The sequence below is a fragment of the Scyliorhinus torazame genome, chromosome 18 (assembly GCF_047496885.1).
Source record: "Scyliorhinus torazame isolate Kashiwa2021f chromosome 18, sScyTor2.1, whole genome shotgun sequence".
In the NCBI taxonomy this organism is placed as follows: Eukaryota; Metazoa; Chordata; class Chondrichthyes; order Carcharhiniformes; family Scyliorhinidae; genus Scyliorhinus; species Scyliorhinus torazame.
In genome coordinates this window covers 151,381,312-151,394,866 of record NC_092724.1, presented here as the reverse complement: position 1 = coordinate 151,394,866, position 13,555 = coordinate 151,381,312, and the positions used below count along the sequence as shown (strand labels likewise).

The window sequence follows — 13,555 nt, the reverse complement described above, 5'->3', positions numbered from 1 at the left end:
AGAATGTTCTCCAGGAATATCAGAATGATGATCCCTGTCATTGTTACGGACGCCTAGTCAGCTCTCAGCAGTGGCTAAGAGACTGGACCAGAGCCGTAACTTTTTAAAGTTTTACGGCGGTGCAGAAAGATCAATTCGTTCCAGGAGTGATAATATAAGAAATAAGTCTTGGTTATTTTATAAACAAACTTTATTTTAAAAAAAACAATATTTAAACATTTAAACTTCAACCCTAACAATAACAGATCACATGGAGCTTCTTAACCTTAACACATTAGTTCCCATTAAACAGCATTTTAAATAAATTTACAACTCATTTCACTTACACAGGTAGGCAAAGGCGATACTTGCATTTATGAAGCAATTTTTCTGCTGTTAGGGAAATTCTTTCAGAACCCTTTTCCAAAACCTGCCTCGGTGGCAACTTTCATGTCCTCTCTCGGTCGCTTTCCAAAGTCTTCTCTCTGTACCTATTCAAAACAGGATTTTCTCTCTCTCTTTCTCTCTCAGAGATCCGCCCAGCCCTCAAACAAAGGTTCTCTTATGGGGTTTCCAGACTTGAACCCATCATCGTTATCTTGGCTGTTTGATTGTCCACTCCCATTGATACAAAAGAAGCCATGCTGTGCATAAAGAGGGCATCAGACTCTGTAATGGCCTAATAGCTGGTCAGACAGGAGTGTCCTGAAGGACAATGGATCTCGAGTGACTCACCCTTGCTGAACAAGGCCATCCTGTGTATTCCCACTAACGAGTTTAAGTGAATGGGACAATGTAACTCGGCCAGGTGTGGGCCTATTCCTCCGACTCCAAGCTGGCAGTTTTTTTCCTCAGTCTGTTTAGCCCCTAAATAGCCTGCGACATTTTTGATCTCATTTCTGGACCCAAGTTTCTAATATGTTCCTCATGTAACAGTCACCAAGCCCCTTCTGCAATCATAAATGGTAATAAATGTGGGTTTCCTGAAGCAGCAACAAAGATGTGAAGGTACAATGACTGCAATACCTACAAACTCTGCACTCTTGAGCCAGACCAAGGGTCAGGAACCAAATCACGCGTGGATAATATAAATTCCTGAGTCGAGATACTGGATGTGGAAGCTCTTTTGCTGAAAGACTTGCTGGCGGCGGAACACAGGTGTGCTCCACAATCAAACAGCTATGTGGTTGCCTTGATGGTGCTTTCTACGTCAGGAACCTGCATCCCCTGTTGCAGTTACGCGAACAAGCACCACCGAGTCCAACACATCGAATCTGCAATCTGCGTACTCTGTAGAAATGCAACAAGTTCTGTAGCCACTGGTCACACCATAAGGATGGTTGATGCCATTCACCCTGAGGACAACAACCCAAGGGCAACCCAAGCACAGTTAAATGGCACGATCGCACACTCAGGGCACCTGTGCAGTCCACAATCGAAGTTCAAGGACCATGTACTAACCTATGGACTGTTTTTAAAAAAGGGTTGGGGGGAGGCAAATAAGAGACATGATGGGGTGTGTGCCACGTGTAGCAGCCAAGCCAGTGCTCTGCAGATTATAAATAGTTTATGTTCTGTTGCTCAAGTCTGTGCTCTGTACATTGTAAATAGTTTATAGCCGGCCGTTGCTGTCCGACATTGTCATATGCCTGTAGTACCAGTTGTCCCAACTTAAACAGGGAAGGTGTAGACCGGATGCTCACGTGTACAACAGGATGACATGGAAATGGGAAGTGACCAGTCAGTAGTGTGGGAGTTTTCCCCCCACACGGGAAGACAAACAGCATGTAAGAGCTATGAAGCTGGTTGAATAAACCGTTCTCCTTGTTAGTCCCTTGTCATCGGTCTGTACAAGGCAACAACTTCTACAGCAGAGTATTATTTAAATGGCAATAGATTGGGAAATGTTGAGGTACAAAGGGACCTGGATGGCCTTGTGTACCAGTCACTGAAAGCAAGCATGCAGGTGCAGCAAGCAGCTAGGAAGGCAAATGGTATATTGGCCCTGATTGCAAGAGGACTTGATTAAAGGAGCAAGGATGTCTTACTACAGCTGGACATGGCTTTGCAGAAATCACATCTGGATTTTTTTCTAAATTCATTTTCGGGATGTGGGCGTCGCTGGTTAGGCCAGCATTTATTGCCCCTGCCTAGTTGCCCTTCAGAAGGTGGTGGTGAGTTGCCTTCTTGAACCGCTGCAGACCTTGATGTGTAGGTACACCCACTGTGCTGTTAGGGAGGGAGTTTCAGAAGGTGGATCCAGCGGTAGTGAAGGAACGGCAATATATTTCCAAGTCAGGGGGGTGGGTGACTTGGAGGGGAACCTCCAGGTGATGGGGTTCCCAGGTATCTGCTGCTCTTGCCCTTTTAGACAGTCGTGGTTGTGGGTTTGGAAGTGTTGTCTAAGGAATCTTGGTGAGTTACTGTAGTGCATCTTGTAGATGGTACACACGGCTGCCGCTGTTCGTCAGTGGTGGAAGGTTTGAATGTTTGTGGGAGGGGGAACAATCAAGCGGGCTGCTTTGTCCTGGATGGTGTTGAGCTTCTTGAGTGTTTTGGAGTTGCACTCATCCAGGTAAGTATAGTTTTCCATTACACTCCTGACTTGTGCCTTATAAATGGTGGGGGGGCCGGAGGCGAGTTACTCTCCGCAGGATTCCTAGCCTTTGACCTGCCCTGGTAGCCACAGTATTAATGTGGCTAGTCCAGTTCAGTTTCTGATCAATGGTAACACGCCGGATGTTGATTATGGGGGAATTCAGCGATGGTAATGCCATTGAATATCAAGGGGCGATGGTTAGATCCTCTCTTATAGGAATGGTCATTGCCTGGCACTTGGGTGGCACGAATGTAAGTTGCCACTTGTCAGCACAAGCCTGGATATTGTCCATATTTTGTTGCATTTGGACATGGATTGCATAATTATGAGAAGTCGCAGAGGGTGCTGAACATCACCACTTCTGACTTTATGATCAGAGGGAGATCATTGATGAAGCAGCTGAAGATGGTTGGGCCTACGACATTACCTTGAGGAACTCCTGCAGTGATGTCCATGAGTTGAGATGATTGACCTCCAGCCACCACAACCATCTTCCTTTGTGCCGGGTATGACTCCAACCAGCAGAGTTTTCCCCGATTCCCATTGACACCAGCTTTGCTCGGGCTCCATGATGCCAGACTTGGCCAAATGCTGCCGTGATGTCAAGGAGAGTCACCCCCCTCACCTCTGGCATTCAGCTCTTTTGTCCATGTTTGAACCAAGACTGTAATGAGGTCAGGAGCTGAGTGACCTGGCAGAACCCAAGCTGAGTGTGCATGAGATTATTGCTGAGTAAGTGCCACTTGATAGCACTGTTGATGACTCCTTCCATCACTTTTCTGATGATGGAGAGTAGACAAAAAGGCGGTAATTGGCTGGGTCAGATTTGTCCTGTTCCTTGTGTACAGGACACACCTGGGCACTTTTCCACATTGCCGGGTAGATACCAGTGTTGTAGCTGTACTGGAACAGCTTGGCTAGGGGTGCGGCAAGCTCTGGAGCACAAGTCTTCAGTACAATTGCTGGCATCACACTTGGAAGCCTCCCCTCCCCCCACCCCCATAAGCATCATGGTGCACTGACCACCACCACGCAAGCATCAACGCATTCCTCCATGTCCCCCCCCCCAAACATCTTGACCAGTGTGCACAGCCCAGCCATGTGCCGGCATGACATCATGCTTACTGAGTGGAACGGTACCGTGAGAGTGGAAGTAGAGGCGTTAAGCCTTATAATTGGCATACTTCATAATAAATCTTAATGTAACTAGGCTTGTGTCCCCGAAACCTGATCGCGTCATCGGGAGAGAAGAGGACACAGAGATCCCGATCAGAAATCTCTCCAGTGCAAATCTGGTTTTGGGCCTCTCTGGGATTTAGTGGCCATTAGGGGATTTGTGTACTTGGCTAGTGCGGCTGCTTGATCATGGCCCTAGACATTAAAGGCATTAAGGGCTATGGCGTGAGCGTGGGATTATGGCATTGAAATAAAGGATCATCCATGGTCATACTGAATGGCAGAGCAGGCTCTGTAATGGGCCATACTGTAATGGGCCAGCAGCTGGCCATATCATAGAATTTACAGTGCAGAAGGAGGCCATTCGGCCCATCGAGTCTGCACCGGCTCTTGGAAAGAGCACCCTACCCAAGGTCATCACCTCCACCCTATCCCCATAACCCAGTAACCCCACCAACACTAAGGGCAATTTTGGACTGACCTTGACCTGCTCCTATTTTCTGTGTCTACTCTGAGAGCCAACCTTTTCATGCAGTGCAGGCCATTCAACCCATCGTGTCTGCACCAACGCCTCCGAAAGAGCACCCCACCTAGGCCCACTCCCCCACCCTATCCCTGTAACCACACCTAACCGTTCTGACTCCACAATTTCTATTTCAGTCCCTAAATGGCCTCAACCGTAGACTATCCTTTCACCATTTTTGGGCTTCTAATACTCTAGGCTCCCGTTTATGTTAATTGGTAATCTGCTTTCATGCTCTCTGTCTCATCTATTCCCTTTTCTATAAATCTCTGTATTTGCTCTATTCAGCCTGGTTCTCTACATTAATATGAATCTTAAGCCTCCTTTATCGGTCTCATTTTGACCTCTACATCTTGAGTCATATCCAGGGACCACTAGTTTTAGATGACCCCTCTAGGAAGTGTGTCTGCTCGGTCCAATTTCCTTTATGAAGGCCTCCAGTTGATCAATTATTGCATTGCCCATCGATTTATGAATTTAATTTACCTAGGCCAGATCACTTTTCAATCCTGATGTTAGCCCTCCTACAGCTAAGTATTTTCACAAACTTTCTCTCCTAGTGTTTTTCAATAACTAATCTAAACCTGGTCCTATTATGATTATTTTTTACTCCCTGAAGAAAGTCCAGTTCTCCCATTTCATTCTGCCGGAACTAGATCTAACATTGTTTCCTTCCTTGTTGAGCTGGAAGCACACTAATGAAGTAAGTTCTCTTGCACACATTTCAGGAAATCCATTCTCTCTATGCCCTTGACACTGTTATTATCCCGGATATTATTAGGATAATTTACGTTCCCCACTTTCACTTCTTGTATCTTTGTAACCTGTTTTCAAAGTTGCTCCTCTATCTCCTTTCCACTGTTTCGCAACCGGATACACCCAGTAATGCAATAGTTCCTCTATTCTTTAATTCTAATCAAATAAATTGTTTTTAACCTCTTAACTACAACAACCCTCATCAATGCTTTAATAGTTTCTCCATTACTCTCTTCTTCTTTCCATAGCTATCTTTAATAGAGGGCTGATTCATTCAGTCAGTTAGTGTGGGCCTCAGAATAATGCTAACAGCATAGGCTCGATTTGTGTTTGAGCTGGAGGTAGACATGGAACATGCCCCCCGCCCCCCCCCCCCCCCCCACCTTGCTCCTGAGCGTAGAAGGCATGACGAACCACCGCTGACAAAAAGTCAAGGAAAAACAGCTAAGGATGAAGCATCAGGAAACAATGAGCTAGTGTAGCCACCTGGGTTGGCCACTTCCCGACTTAAAATGGAGATCCGCAAAGACGACAGGGAAATTCAGGCAAAAACTAGCAAGTGCAAAATCTCCTGTGTATTAGAACTTGCAAAAGCCCAGACAGCACTGAAACTCACAGCCATCTGCATACTAATGAGTGATCCCCGGGTACAATTGAAACATGTAAGGTGAATAAGGCCAAGCCAGACTCCTTGGCGCCAGCAGGAGCCAAGACAAAGGACGGCCAACGGACACTCAGGGACCGCCCAGCGATCAGGGAACGGCTCCAGTATTGGAGAAATCGGTCCAAGTGAGCGGAACGTAGTCCAATCACTTAGAACCAGATACGGGGTCCCCCCCGAACGGCGCGAAGCCCCATGGGGACTATAAAGTAGAGTCCCCAAGTTCAAATCGGTTTTCTTGGCAGGGTCACTCAGCAACTCGAATCAACCCTTGAGCGTGAACTGCCTAGCTGCCGCATCAACCAATTAAGTCTCCAGTCAACGCACGCTACGAGATAGGCGCTCCTAGCTACCAGTCCATACCAGCTTTTGAACCCTGCATTCAGATTGAACGAAAGGCCATTTGTTCCCCTGACCTGGTGGGCCAGTTCCAAAGCTAAGTATAGGCCTTTTAGTGATAGAGATAGTCTAGAAAGTAGAGTTTATGCATGAGTAGTGATTTACTGTGTATAATAAATGTGTTTTGATTTGAATCTTACTAATTGGTGTGTTGAGTTATTGATCAGTACTTGAACCTCGTGGCGGTATCATAAAGATACCTGGTGACTCTCGAGCAAAGGTTATAGAAACAGAGCAAATTAAGTAAAGACGCAACGAGCAACAAATTAAGAGCCAACCAAAGTTAACACTAGGAACCTGCATATAGGCAGGCCACACATGAACAAAATCTACCCTAAACACCTTGTAGCCAAGAACATTTAAGTTCTCAATCCTTTTTTGAACCAGGTTTATTATTCAATTGCACTGTGGCCCCTTTAGTGACTGGAGCATGCAGCTCAACACCCTATATGCATTTTACACATGCACTCCAAACCAAACTTGGACTGCTTTACATAAACCCATCTGATCCCTCTGATCTCTAAACTATTCTTTACTATTATTTGTTTCTACAAGCCATCTGCACACCTCATATCTCCTCTCAATATTTCCCAATGTTGGTTGCCCAGCCAAATATCAAATTATTTTAACCCTCCCTCACATATGGCTAATTTATGCTCATTCACGGTTAAGTTACCCACAGATATAACACCTACACTATTTAAATCGGGCCTCGCGTCTCCCCTCAACAACGTCTGTTCTGATGTGACATGCAGGTGATGTTATAACATGTTTCCAACACGATTTGCTGTCGCACTGTTTTAAATAATAAAGGTTTGCTGCTTTGTTGAAAATAGTGTATTTTTTAATTAACGCGCTTTATTTTAGTAGAAACTTACAGCAAGACCTAAAATTAAAAGCAAACATTATGTTGTCAAAATTTACTGAACAGTTTATAAAAAACAAATGCACTTAGAAGTCTTATTCAAAAATGGCTTCTTTACGGAAACCAACATCCACTTTTCTAAAGCAGCTTTTTAGCATAAAGGCACCTCAATGAATATAGAAGAATGTGTACATTCTTTGTTATCGCAGGCAGAATATATTCTAACACCCGTATTCAGATAAATGTAATATGCAGCGCAGAGGAAAATTGTAATTTCATGATGTGTTACAATGCTTAATCGACCTTGGATTAAGACACCAAGATAAGCAATGACTGACTGAACTTTTAATAATGTAATCTGTATTTTGTAAACTTCAAACATCTCTTCAAAGTAACTTCAGGTGCAAAACAAAGGCAGTTATATCACAGTCCTTCATAAAATCATTGCTTCAGTGATAAGTAGAAACATTTAGTTTCCAATTCCTTTTTTAAAAAAAAAATCCCTTTTTTTATGATCTGTATTTTATATTAGAATTATATTTATCGCTATGAAACAAAGATTTTGTTCAAAGGTTCTTCGAAATTATCTTGAAACTTGTAATCGTTCCCTTTTGAAAGTCACGGCAGCTTTCCAGGTCGCCACACTCTTTGACAACAGAATTTGGGCTGGGAAAAGATCATCAAGTTCAGGCAAATTATCCACCTCCTTCATATCCATAATAATTCTCAGTGAATCTTTCAAACTGAAATGCAAATAAAAATTAGCTTCAGACATTGGGAAAAAAATAAGGTTTTTCAACATTATTTTTAAAGTTCCAAGTTGCTTTGAATTTAGAAATAGGAAGCAGGGTCGCACTTCTCTCCCTTCTGCCTTCCAAGCCTTTGTTATCCCAGTCACCGGAATAGTGTGGATCATCAGTTTTCTATGCCCCATATTGACTGACACTATGGACAGGCAGCTGATAAAACAGAGCAACCTGGCTTGTTCTAATAGAACTAGCTGCAGAATGATATTTATGTAAACACATTGTAACTATATAAATTGATGCAAAATGATTTACAACTGTTTCAAAAATGTGATTTAAGAGACATTTGTTTTGCTGGTAAAGTAGCTCCCAGGTGTCACGGGCAGGTGGATTTTGGTAAACCTGGCACATGACCATATTACCACCACCGTGCCAAAATGCGATGCATTATTTCTCATCAAAATTAGGCAAGTCCAGAATTTGCTTCATGAAAAATCTTCTTCGCAACAATAATTGACAAACTGCATGACTTGTTGTTATCAATATGTAAATTTTACTAGGTTGGGATTGTTTTCGCTGGGTTCAGACAAATGAGGTGGGGATCTCATAGATACTTATAAAAGTCTAACAGGATGAGATATGGTGGATGCAGGGAGGATGTTCCCGATAGTGGGTGTCCAGAACCAGGGCACTTTGGGGTAGACCATTTAGGACAGAGATGAGGAGACATTCCTTTATCCAAAGAGTGGTGAGCCTGTGGAATTCATTATCACAGGAAGTAGTTGAGGCCAAGACATTGAATACATTCAGGAGGCAGCTAGATATGGCACTTGGGATCAAGGGTTATGGGGAATAAGCAGGATTAGGTTATTGAGTTGGACGTCAGCCATGATCGTGACGAATGGCGGAGGAGGCTCGAAGGGCTGAATGGCCTCCTCCTGCTCCTATCTTCTATGTTAAAACTGTATTTTACTTACAGTTGAATGGTCTACTGAAAAACTGACAGCAAGATGTTTTGGCATGATGAAGTGATTTACTGGTACAACTTTTCTAACAAATGGGCATACCTCCACGATGAGTTTAAAGATTCCGATGGTTGAACCTTTTTGCATTTCAGGGTCAACATTTCATGTAGTTCCAGTATAAATCTGTCTACACTTGCTTGCACGAAGAAGGCATGCAACTGTTTCTTTTCCTCTGCACTGAGGTCCTTTTTATATTCATCTCGAATTCCTGAGAAAGGATCCTGAAAATACACATGGAAATAATGAAGAATCTGCACTTTTGATTATTACATTACTATCTCTCTGATCGTACGGAAGGTTGCCCCATTGGGAATCAATCAAGTTAAATGGGGCTGTAACTGTAGTATGAGTAAGTATGGACCATGCTGAGCTACCATTTTTAAAAAAAAATCTGTACAGTAGCATTGTCTAAATACTCAACATTTTATCGTGCACACTAGCCTTTGATGGTTCTATTAATTAAATGCCAAATTATTGCTTGATAAACTTACAGTAACTTTGCTGGTATTAAACCTGCAGTAATCTGAAACAAATGAAATTTCACTTCATCCCACTGTTCTTCACAACATATGGTGCATGGACGTTAGTTGACTAACCTGTCCCCAGACTTTAGCCAATGCCAATTAAAGCCCACCACTCAGACACGTACCAATGGCCTGGAATTAAACACCACTCTTTGCAGGGAAACACCTTGCATCTACCCAGTTCTTTCCTGCAGAGGTGCAGATCAGGAAATCAACAGCGTGAACACTAAACCCAAACTTGTGGCAAAATATATTGGTATTTCAATGTATGTACTGAGCATTGACCATCATGAGCAATTAGCGTACAGTACATTGAAAGCTCCCAGCAGAACTGAAAGATTGCAATTGAAAATAGTACAAAAGGTTGGAGATTTATGATGTAACATGCTGCTCACAATTTACTCTTGTGGTTTAGGATGTTCCCTGAACCTTCAAATCTAGTTGCAGCAAGGTTACCTCTACAGCACTTCCCAGGACCACTCTCTCTACTCCCAAGATGACAACAAGAACACAGGGACACCATCATCTTCAAATTGCCCTTTAAGTCACACACCATCCTACTTCGATGCCATTCTTTCGTCTGGAGAACTGAGGGATTGAGCAATAAATGTGACCGTGCTTGCAATGCCCCAACCCTGAGAAAAATAAAATCATTTTTGCTGATAAAGATTCCAGTTCATACCCTCTTCAGACGGAGAAAGCATTCTGATTTTCTTGCAGAAAGGAGTTGCCAAAGTGCTTGGATGTGTTTTAAGCTGCACCTCCTTAATGCCTAGAATAAAAAAAAAAGAGTATTTAACATGTATTAAGAACGCATGTACTAACACTCACTTGATGTGAACAGCTTCAAACAACAAAGATTTTTTAAAAATAAATTTAAAGTACCCAATTAATTTTTTCCAATTAAGGGGCAATTTAGTGTGGCCAATCCACCTACCCTGCACATCTTTGGGTTGTGGGGGTGCAAACTCCACACGGACAGTGACCCAGAGCCGGGATCGAACCTGGGACCTCGGCGCCATGAGGCAGCAATGCTAACCACTGTGCCACCGTGCTGCCCTCTCAAACAACAAAGATAAAAGTTCAACAAGTCTGTTACCAATAATATTCTGATAGTAGTACAATGCATTATGTTCCAATGGTACACCATGATGATGGGTGAATATGCTGGGTGGAATTTTCCGACCCCGGCCCCCACCCCTCCCAAAAGTGTCAGCTCGGGCAGCCCGCCGGCTAAACCGGCAGCTTTTCCTGCCATACTTTGTGAAGAACAAAGTGTGGGGTCGGGTCACACGACATGATGCTGGCGGGCTAGCTCTGAATGAGTCACTCCCCCAGCAACGTAGACTTTTAAAAGATCGGCACATCTTTTTAAAAGAGCACCCTGATTTTAAAAAACAAACACTCCACGGAACCTCCCAGCCACCCACCATGGAACCCCTGCACCCTCCCCACACAAACCTCCCTCCCCCCAACTACCCAGGTAGGACCCTCTCCCCCAATGGGTACTCACCTGTGCACCTCTGGTGGGTTCTGCTCGCCAGATGTACATTGTGGCGAACCTATCATGATGCACATGTGAATGGCCAGTCTAACATTTGGGGGGGGGGGGGGGAAATCAGACTGCATATTCAAATATGTTCTTATGTAGGTGTAAACAGGGATCCTGACGTATACATTTGGGACCCCCATTATATCATTGGTAGTGGGAAGAGGACAATGGAGTGCGGAAATTCCTGCAACGTAAAAGCCATTTTGTGTCTCTTGTTCGCTCTTCCGCTCTGCTGTTCCCGACCCACAACAATGGGAGCGGAAAATGTCATGCAGGTATACGAGGTAGGCAATTTACTTGCAGCAAGATCACACAATAGAAATTAGATGAATGATTAGTTATTTAGTTTTTGGTTACGCTGGCTGAACGCGTGACTCTTAACCAGGATACCAGGCAAATTCCCTCTTCTCCAATAAATGCTATGTATTCTCGAGAGTCTATCAAATCAACTGAACAGGCAGGAGGTGCCTTGTTTTCAGTATTTGCAGTACTTCACCGTTGTAAATTGCCTTGGATGTGTTGAATCAACAGCTCTAAGCGCCAACTTAACAATGCTCCCTCAAAATGGCTGACGTCCTGGAGCGAGATTTGAACCCACTAGACTTCGACTCAAAAAGGTGAAAGCGCCATCAACTTTTCACAGTAACTTCATGTTAATGTAAGCCTGCTTGTGACACTACTAAAGATTATAACTGAGTCAAGTTGACACGTCACCAAGAAACACTGAACATCTCCATGAATGGGCTTGATTATTACTGTGGTGCATTATACACATAAGAAGAAAGTGGAAACCAATTAATGATGTAGATTTAGTACAAATAGGAATAATTAATAAAGGGTTCAAGGGGGGAAAAAATGGTGTATGTTAGCTTAACCACAAAAAATCCAGAGCAACCTATTGCAGTCAGGATAAACATGTACTTACTTCCATTACATGGGGTACCATTTGATCTTCCATTTGCAAAACCTCCTTCAAGTAAACCACCAGCTGCAGATCAGGATCCGCCCCTGACATGGCCAAAAATCCTAAAGTGACTTCTACGGCGGTAAATGCTTCACACACGTCACTGTATGACTGCAATTCACCACTTATGGCATTAATAATAGAGTTTGGCAGTAGTTCCTAAAAGGAAAAACATTGGTAGATATAGAAGATGGGCTGGCAGGAAACTGGATGAAGGAAGTACCATAAATTGGACAACATTTTACTTGGGAGGAGAAGAATGGGATTGCCATCTATTGTCATTCCATTTTCCTCACAGTCTCACCAATATTGTTACATTAATGAAATCTCTTACACAGGAAACTAAGTGTGAAAATGTCATATTCAACTGCAAGAACTTTGGAATTTGTTAGGGAGAATTGTGCGATTTTAAACATAACTGTAAATTGAGAGTATTCTGTGCTTTACGAAAAAATGAATTTTAACAATACTTCCAGAGTCTACTCTTGGGTGCAGAACTAGCAAAAAAACATAACCGGGAGCACTGACAATATGAACCCACAGTAATTAAAAAGAAAACTTGAAAACCTGAGCTGTTCAGAGACTTATTTTAGATAGCTATCTTATTCCGGACTGGATTCAAAGTTTGGTACAAAGAGAAAGACAACAATATGCAAAGACCTGCACTTTCCATGGAACCATCTTTTATTTCTTGTTCCATTACCACCCACTTTTTCGAGGCACCATCATCCCCTTTGTTATTTAATTCCACTGTATCAGAGCTTCCCTCTTATTTCTTCCCCACTAGAATTTACAGTGCAGGAGGAGGCCATTCTGCCCATCGAATCTGCACCGGCCCTTGGAAACAGCGCTCTACTTAAGCCCACACCTCCACCCGATCCCCCGCATCCAGTAATCCCACTTAACCATTTTGGACACCAAGGGCAATTTAGAATGGCCAATCCACCTAATCTGCACATCTTTGGACCGTGGGAGGAAACTGGAGCGCCTGGAGGAAACCCACGCAGACACGGGGAGAACATGCAGGCTCTGTACAGACAGTGACCCAAGCCGGGAATCAAACCCAGGGTCCCTGGAGCTGTGAAACAACAGTGCTAATCACTGTGCTACCGTGCCGCCCATACCGTTTAGAAAGTGTTAACTCACTTGCAACTTTGAGTTTGAATAAAAGGCCATGGCTTGAAATATCAACATTTTTTCTCTCCCTACAGATGCTGCCTGACCTGAGGATTTCTAACATTTTTTGTGCAAGTCTATCCTTCCACTTGAAACATAAAAATAATAAGTACCTGAGGCAGCTTGTTGTTCACATCTTTAAAGATGTTTTCATAATTTCGGTCTTGTCTGTAAACCATAGTTGGTATTCCCTGAAAAATTGAGGAAAAAGATTTCTATGCAGAGCACCATACTAATATAATTCACACGGTCCCTTACCATGGGTGTGGTCCTCGTGGTTGATCACTGACTTTCAGATCTATTTACGAATCCCTCTTTTGACTTACTGTTAAGCTAATAAGTGGTTTTCCTTTCAAGAATCTGTTAGTAAGCTGCTGTTCAATTCTCCTCAAGTCATACTCAAACACAGTTTCCCCTCCTTTTTCCATAGTGTATTGGCAGTTGGATGAAATGAGAGGAATCAGGTCTCTCCCGATCTCGTACTTGATTACATGCAAGTCCGCAACATCTGCTGGGTTGATCGAATATCTATAAAAGTTCAAGAAATATGCAGTTTGTCAGATGAGCACAAGGCTGAAAACATTAATTTATATGTTTGAATGATTGATGG

General features: G+C 43.3%; 1 protein-coding gene across 2 annotated transcripts in view; it reads right to left on the bottom strand.

Moving 5' to 3' along the window:
• Nucleotides 1-6,915: 6,915 nt before the first annotated feature.
• LOC140395620 (E3 ubiquitin-protein ligase rnf213-alpha-like) overlaps nucleotides 6,916-13,555 on the bottom strand; it is a 183,743-nt gene continuing 177,103 nt past the window's right edge. For both annotated transcript variants that reach the window (XM_072483605.1, XM_072483606.1), the window contains 6 exons: nucleotides 13,272-13,473; nucleotides 13,059-13,136; nucleotides 11,731-11,928; nucleotides 9,936-10,025; nucleotides 8,772-8,950; nucleotides 6,916-7,701 (listed from right to left, as the gene is read on the bottom strand). In XM_072483605.1, the coding sequence (XP_072339706.1) occupies nucleotides 7,542-7,701; nucleotides 8,772-8,950; nucleotides 9,936-10,025; nucleotides 11,731-11,928; nucleotides 13,059-13,136; nucleotides 13,272-13,473 (907 nt within the window). In that variant the 3' untranslated portion in view covers nucleotides 6,916-7,541. The remainder of the gene's footprint in view (nucleotides 7,702-8,771; nucleotides 8,951-9,935; nucleotides 10,026-11,730; nucleotides 11,929-13,058; nucleotides 13,137-13,271; nucleotides 13,474-13,555) is intronic.